The sequence below is a fragment of the Callorhinchus milii genome, unplaced genomic scaffold (genome assembly GCF_018977255.1).
Source record: "Callorhinchus milii isolate IMCB2004 unplaced genomic scaffold, IMCB_Cmil_1.0 Scaffold9, whole genome shotgun sequence".
Taxonomy (NCBI): domain Eukaryota; kingdom Metazoa; phylum Chordata; class Chondrichthyes; order Chimaeriformes; family Callorhinchidae; genus Callorhinchus; species Callorhinchus milii.
This window is the reverse complement of record NW_024704750.1, coordinates 13755486-13763471: the sequence shown is the minus strand read 5'-3', so window position 1 is coordinate 13763471 and position 7986 is coordinate 13755486. Positions and strand designations below refer to the sequence as shown.

The following is a 7986-nucleotide window of genomic DNA, read 5'->3' as shown; positions in this document are numbered from 1 at the left end:
TCTAGGACATTTAAGTAAATTGGCAGATGTCACCCGTATGAGACAATGCAGCATGTTATAGCAAAACTTTTAGAACTGATGAAATCATGTATGCTGTTTATTTAGGTATGCCATGCATGCAATTTTCAGCTTTGGGGTAGGCCCAAAAATATTGCACGCAGAAGGGAACAGAATACAAGTCAAGAATCAACATTTTAAAGGAAATTAATTTGCAACCAATTTACTACAGCCACCAACAATGAGTTAATATGGTTCACTACAAACTCTGCCACTGAACTACAAAAACAGTTTGCATTCCACCTACACTTAAGGCACTATAAATGCATTTTTTGCAAAGTGTATGCAAGTTCCCAAATGCTGAACACTAAAAATTACATAAATAAGTCATTTAAATGCTTTATTGATAGATTGAAACAATCACCAGTCAACACAAACTTTAAACATTAATTTAAACAAACATTCAACTGCTTTCCTCACATTTTCTGTCAGTATTTCATATGATCTCATTCACTGATAAAATCTCACCACATCTGGCATCTTCATACACTGCACCAGTGGATCCACTCTACAGATGTACATATAATATCCGCATGGTAAGTGCATTAATCACTGGAGACACGCAACAATGCACACCTGTCAAAACGCATCATCTTTAACACAAGATGGTAAAACCGTTTGAAATCACGCATACTTTCTTCATAAATACAATTTTGACATAGGTTGCATACAGTAAATTTGTTTTACAAGCTTATACAAAGCAGCCAGGTCACAGCACTGCTGAGCAGCATGATGGCCACACTGAGTAATACTGGCTGTCCTTTACATTAAATGCACAACATTCGTACCACTTAAAACTAGGGTCAGGTGCTAGTCTCACAGAGACCACGACTGTACCCGCGGTTTGCCCTGAACATTGCGGCTTTTAAAGCCTCTTGCTTTAACAAGATTTTAAAAGTAAATCCTAGTGGAATGTTCTCAAAATCATAGCAGCAGCTCATAGCTTTGTTGGAAATGATTTTTTGTTATATTCACTATTCAGTGAACCAGGTGCACGTTCATTTAAGAGCTGTAACATTGTTGACTGAGTCACAGCACAGCTGTGTACCACAGGTCGAAAGTCAACCTTATAAACTAGTGGGTTCTGGCTGACCAGCCATTGGCCTGCCCCTGCCAGCATGTGGGCACTTCTTCATTCTGTTATCTTTGGCAGTTGACACAGGCGCTGACAGAGAAAATCCAGTGACTCTTGCCACATCTACTTCTAAACCAATACCAACTACATTTACAGATTAAGCAGGATACATATAAATATAACTAATACTAATTAAACAGCACATGTAATGGTTAACTCATTACTAATTTAACAGCACGTGTAAAGGTTAACTCATTACTAATTTAACTGCACGTGTGAAGGTTAACTCATTACTGAAAAAATGCAGAGCTCCCTTATACACAGACATTTTTGAAATGCTAAATGCCTTCACTGAAGCGCTGCATCTCCTTATGAAAGTAAAGAGTAGTCTCACTGAAAACAAAAAGGGGTTCATTATTCATCACTGGGTGCCACTGTTTTCCCAAACCCAAGGATACTTCCTCAATGAGCGTATCCACAGGATCACCATCCAGCTCAGGCATCACACCTTGATCAAAATTAATGCTTTCCTCTGTGACTTCCAGGACTCGCAGCCTACGTCCACGAAGTCGAGCTATAGCGATGAGGTTGTGGGCCCATGCTGTGTATCCTAGGTTGGCAATGAGAAAAAACACACATTACTAACAAGAATATTGTAAGAGTATACAAATGTCTGGAGCAATCCCTATGGCACAATGTTAAGCAGATTCCCATCTAAAATTTTGAAAAACTGATGTAAAATCAATTTGCAAGACAAAGACAACAGCAGCAGCAGTTAGTTCCAAGTCTGTGCATGAAAAGTAGTCCAGAGTAACAAGTTTATTGTTCATGCACAAAACAGTATTAAAAAGTTTGAATGAGCTTCATACACATGCAAAAAATGCAAAATGCAAAATAATGATGGAGGGGAGAAATTGAGGTTTGGTACACAATAGTGGGACAAAACATTACCCAGGCAAGCAAAAAATTTCACAGCAGCAAAGTACATAAATACATAGATTTAACCAACCAAAATATAATATACTACGATTCCATTAGACTGTCAAGACCTCCTCCAACCAACTTCGCACCCAATCAAAAAATATCTGGTTTCCAAACTTCCCTTCTAAAGCACTCAGAATATTAGAACTATTGTTGATCCGTACTGGCTGCTGTATTCTGTTACAGTACTTAAGTATATAAATTCAAGGCTTTTAATAATTAATGTTACTAACTTCCAGCTTAGAAGTAAATACAAACGTTACACTGTCAAAATAGTAGTGTAGATTCACCACTTACCATGAATTGAAAGGTGACAGAGCTTCTTACACTTCCATGCTAGCAGAACCAAGGGGTCTTCATTGCGGTTGGAACCCAGGTCCGGAAAGCCTTGCTCAACATCCTTGATTAGGAGGAGGTGGGTGAGAGACTTTGCGTACTGGCTAGCTAGGAGATCTACCACAGCTCCTGAAATATCATTAGTCGAGCTATCGAAGTGAATTCTCTCTAAAGGTATGCTGGGCTTCAGAATTCTTAGCAGGATGTCATTCCTGACATTAAAAGCCATGATGTAAACATGAAGGTTTGCACAGTGTCTGGTAAGCATTTTCCAATCTGCATCCTGGGGCACGTTATCTAACAAGTGTGTGTTGGACGTTGAGAGATGGTGAACCACAAGAGACAACCTATGCAAAGGCACATGGTTGCTGTTGGCAAGTACTCTTGTTACTTCAGCAGTAAAATCACAGAAATCCAATGCAAGCGATCGCAGACTGAGAAAGCGCTCCAGCTCAATTGCTTCAATAACTGGGGTTTTATTAATATCCAGAAGACTCAAGTGTTCAATGCAGTTGGCACTGGACTGAGGCAAGGCTGCTAGTGTTGTGGGGGTTAAGATCTCCAACATAAACCCGAGAGAGAGCCATTTCAGATGTTTGGAATTCCCCAATATTTCTTCAATCAGTTGCTGGATCCTGTAATAAAGAACAAAGCATTACAAATGCCACATTCTTAAATAGTGGCAGTTCAGATTTTATAATAGAATCCAACAACTATACTCTCAAAACAGGCAGCTTGGGATGAAAGATACTTTAAAGAATCAAGAAATCCTGAATGGATGAGACAGTTAATACAAGTAAAACAATGAGGCTCTTTAGTCAGAATAAACTTATCCTGTATTTAACTAATCCATTGGGATCCTTATTGCTTGCATTTGAAATAGCATTTTTCATGTCAGGAAGGCTTTCACCAGATATACTGTATAATGTTTGCAGTGCTGGTGAACTTGGTTCTTCAACTCAACAACATATACTCCAGTTGTGTTCTCTTGCCCCACATTCCCATACATTGTGCTCTGGGGAAGACCACAAAACGAGAATGGAGTTTGGGGGGGGGGGAAACAGGAAAAGAGGGACTTCCGCTGGAGATAAATCGGTGGCACCTGTGACTCAACAGAATATATTTAAATGTTGGATTTCTGTACAATTAATCATAACTGCAATTTTAAATAGAAAACAACTCAGTAATATTCGTATTCCTGGGTAGGACCGCAAACAGAATGGTAGGAAAGCACTTAATAATTTGTTTCACTATTTGCTCAAATTTCAAGATAACCAATTGACTTCTATTCTGCCAGAAAGTATAAATAAATACTTCAACATTCACTACTTTCGTTTTCACAAATTCCTTCTCAGCTCTGGTCATATAAAATACAAATGACATTTAGATCTCTAGAATCCCAGTAATCACGAGTAATTCAGATGGGAAATGGAGAGTATTCATTAAACACATTACAAGCATTGGAACAAGCATGTTATCAGAAGGCTCAAAAGATAATTTACTACATTGTTCATTAATTGAAAACAAAGGAAGTGAAACTTGAGACCAGTTCCTGATTTAAAATACATTTTTTAGATTAATACTTTGGTTGAAGGAACAAGCAGCAGGCAAACTGAAGTCTGATCTCTGCAAAACCTCCTGCTATAAAGTGGCGCCTGTTTCCTCAGTTGATGCTCCGAGCAATCTTCTCTCCTAGGGGAAATTCCTAACACCTTACAAACATCCTGCCAAAATAGAGATTATGAGACTGCAGGTGCAAATTCCCATCGCACCATTCCACGGCACAACAAGTTGATACACAAATGTGCTGCGCCAGGTTTTCCATATCTGCCGTAAGTTATATGCATCTGTGATTCTAACATAACCTTTTTCTGCAATAAAGCTGAGCAAGAGGGCAGGCACTTAACTGCAGCAACAAACCCCCAAATTTTTTGCTTTTAAAATCCTGCTGATGCACTTGCAATGGCTTTTTTAAAAAAAAGTTGCCTGGCCAGTGTGAAACTAGGCTAATACAGATCAAGTAGGCCCGAGGTTCAATCCTGATGCAAATGTCATGGTCCTACTGTGGACTTGGGGCTTTTTGGCAATGATTGGAAGTAAAAGTAAACACAAGGCTCCACTAACAAGCAACACCTGTCAAGATGTGAAACTAAGCTCACGTTTGAATAGCCAGTGGGGTAATGCACTTGCAAAACAAGTCAGCACCATCAGTAAAGTTGCAAGTAACAAATGACATATTTAACCACAGGAAGCTAGGTTCAGTTTCCCACACATCAAAATGTAATTTTTAAAAAAAATCTCAATAATACATATATATTCATTCTCCCACCACCCTTAAACAACTTATAACCAACACATCCAGTTCTTTCATACCTGTGAAAGTTGTAACAGTTATCAGTAAACAGGTAAGTATTTCTCAAAGTTGTTAATTCAAAATATATATTAGCCTCTACATCAGTGTACAGTTAAGTCAGGAAGTTGCCTCTTAAAAAAACCACATCCTTCAATATTGTGGGTAGACCAAGAAAGTGCATTTTTTAAAAACATATATACTTTGTACTGCATGTTCTACACATAACAAACCCTATAGCACACTATATGCTAGGAAACTTTACCTTTAAAAAGGGGACAAAGATTCCACTGGTATGAGACCTACATTTTTTTATAAAAAGCCCAGACCCGAAGAAATTATTGAGATCCCAAGAGATGAAACTATATTGCACCCATTTTCCATAACCGTGTAATACAAAACTATTTAGACAGTATTTAAAATCTAGTGTCACGTTACATTGACACTCCAAAATGGAGAACTTTGCAAATACAGTACTCCAGTCTTCTCGAGAGGGAAGTTTTCTGCATCACTTAAGGAAGCTTCCCTCAACAGTTAAATAAGTGACAATAAATACCCAGAGTACCCACGAGCCTCCGAGGAGTCCGTATTGTCCCAAACAGACAACAGTAGATTAAATAATTTTTTTTAAAAAAACGTTAACAGGGGCATTAAAGGCTTCTTAAAAGGCCAGTGCAATCGACGTACAACTTGCAACACAGAAAGGGACTTTCAAAATGCAATCAAGGTGCTTTTAAGGTCCTACCATTACTGCTCTTCGGGACCCGGTATTAATTATTCCCCCCTCAAATCGCGTGAAATTGCGCGGGAGGGCGGGGGGGGGGGGGTCGGAGAACAATAACAGACGGTAAATGCAAGCATTGCGTTACATCAGTTAGTCGAGCCAAGCTGTGGCTTCCCTCACCGAGTAGAGGCGATGCTCCAGCCGTGCACACTTACTCTTTCTTGTTTGGGGGAGGTTTTTGTTGATACCTTTACTCTGGTGGACGTGAAGCGGCGGCGATGATGATGGGGGGGGGGGGTCGGTAATATTAGAGGAGTTTAAGGTGTAACTTTGATACCTACTCGTGTGACTGTTTATCGTCCTGCTCCTGCAGGTACACGTCTCCGAACACGCTCAGCCTCTGCAGATTGCGGTTGCTCCTCACGCTCCTCAGGACACACAGCACCTCGTCCATGTAAGTCTTCAACGGCTCCGAGCCCGGGTCCCCTCCTCCTCCTCCTCCTCCATTGCCACCGCCACCACCGTCTCCCCCCGGCCCCAGCCCCAGCAGCGGGCTCTCGGAGCTCTCGAACTCCACCCGCAGCTCCCGCACGAACGAGCCGCACTTCTTCATGAGGAACTCGAGGCGGCAGCGCTCGCCGGAGCAGCCCCGCAGCCGGAGCCGGAGCTCGGGCCACAGGGACGGGTAGAAGAGACACTCCCGCCACTTGGTGCAGACGGACGAGGCCCGCAGCCTGTCCCAGGGCGATAGGAAGGAGAAGATGTGGACGATGACTTCGCAGGGCAGCGCGACGGCCGGGGCCGGGCCCCCGCACAGAGCCATGGAGGAGTCCAGGGGGAGGTGTGGGAGTGCAAAAGGGGCTGCTGTGCTTGGCCTGGGAGGGAGGGATGAAAGGATGGCTCGGCTACTCCCCGGGGAAAGGGGGAGGGGGATCGCTCTCTCTCTCTCTCTCGGAGGCCTACAGCTGCCTCAGCGCCGCCTTTTCATGGCTCCGCGCTCTGTCTCTGCTCTGCCTGTGGCTCCGAGTTGGTGGTGGTGGTGGTGGTGGAGGAGGAGTGGGGGGAAGGGAGGGAGGGAGGGAGAGAGAGAGAGAGAGAGAGGGGGGGGTGGGGGTGGGGAGAGGGAGGTGGCCTGGCACCGGAAGCGGCCTGGCCTCGCGGGTGGGCCGGGCGCACTGCTCCCCAGGGAGGGCCTCTCACCGAGCCAGAGCCCGCGCGCAGACGCCTCCTACCGAGCGCCACGACCGTCTTCCTCTTCTCTTTCTTACTCTCTCTCTCTCTCTCTCTCCTCACCACCACCACCCCCAACTCGGGGGTCGGGGGGGGGGAAAAAAAAATACCCCGGCGGCGACGCCCCGCTGTCCAGCAGCGGGTTTTCCCCGGCGTTGGCCTCCTCCGACGCCGCCTGTCGCTCGCGCTCCACCCTCGGCACCGTTAGAGCCGCTCGCGAGCTGTTTACAAACTGCAGGCGCGGCTCACGTGACTTCTCTCCCTCCTCACCCCTCACCCCCCTCGCCCCGCCCCTCACCCCCCCCCCGCCCCTCCCCCTTCTCAGAGCAGAGGCACTCGGGCTCCCTTCACAGTACAGCATTATTAATAATAATGGTAATAGTAGTCACAGTAATCCTCGCCGTTGATAAGAGCGACCTCATCAAGTCGTTGAGACGCCTCCCAAGCGTTTCACAGGGTATACTGGTTTCGCCCGCAAAATGCAGTCAATCCACTTTTGAGTGCTCTTGAGATGTCTCAGCGATATGTAAAATGCAAGGATTATCATTGTTATTATTACTGGAACGTAGATTGACTTGACTATTCCGTTCGTTAAAAAATGCGGCAGCCAGTTGACGCGCTACAACGTCCCACAAACAGCCGTGGAGCGAGCGACCAGTTTTATTAGGCCCCCACATTGTGGACCAACACACCAGGAGAGACTCCCTTTTCTGTTCAAATGGTGCCAGGGTTTTTTTAACATCTACCTGAACAGGCAGGTGAGACCTCGGTTTAACGTCTCGTCTGAAGGATGGCACCTCTGATAATGTAGTGTTTCCTCTTGACAGGATTGGATTGTCAGTCTGGACTGTGAGCTGCTACTAGCGAGAGTACCAACCTTTAAGTTAATGTACATCGACCTTCACCTCAAATTGAAGAACAATCTACGAGTCGAAGGTCAATGTACATTGAAGGGAAAATCAATTTGGATTAAAGAACTACATCTTCACTGAGACAACGATGTGCCTTACGGCACAGCTCCCAGTAAATACGTTCGCTGTATCTGTTCTCCACAATACACTTTCAGGCAGGGGCAGTGACGAGGTACGGACAATCTGATTCACGTCTCCGGGTTCAGGAGCTTTTAAGACCCATTTGTAAAGCCCCAACGTTTTTACCCTGACTGAGATCGGGTAAGACAAGTGATCCGTCCATCTCATAGCTTTCAAAAGGGAACTGGATAGATACCTGAAA

At 44.3% G+C, this 7986-nt stretch overlaps 1 protein-coding gene across 1 annotated transcript; it reads right to left on the bottom strand.

Annotated features, from left to right (window-relative positions):
- Positions 1-79: 79 nt before the first annotated feature.
- Positions 80-6367, bottom strand: LOC103178528 (F-box only protein 33). The gene is made up of 3 exons (XM_007893331.2): positions 5865-6367; positions 2411-3084; positions 80-1742 (listed from the first exon to the last, which is right to left on the bottom strand). The coding sequence occupies exons 1-3, from the start codon at positions 6344-6346 to the stop codon at positions 1471-1473; spliced, it is 1428 nt and encodes a 475-aa protein (XP_007891522.1). The 5' UTR covers positions 6347-6367; the 3' UTR covers positions 80-1470.
- Positions 6368-7986: the final 1619 nt, after the last annotated feature.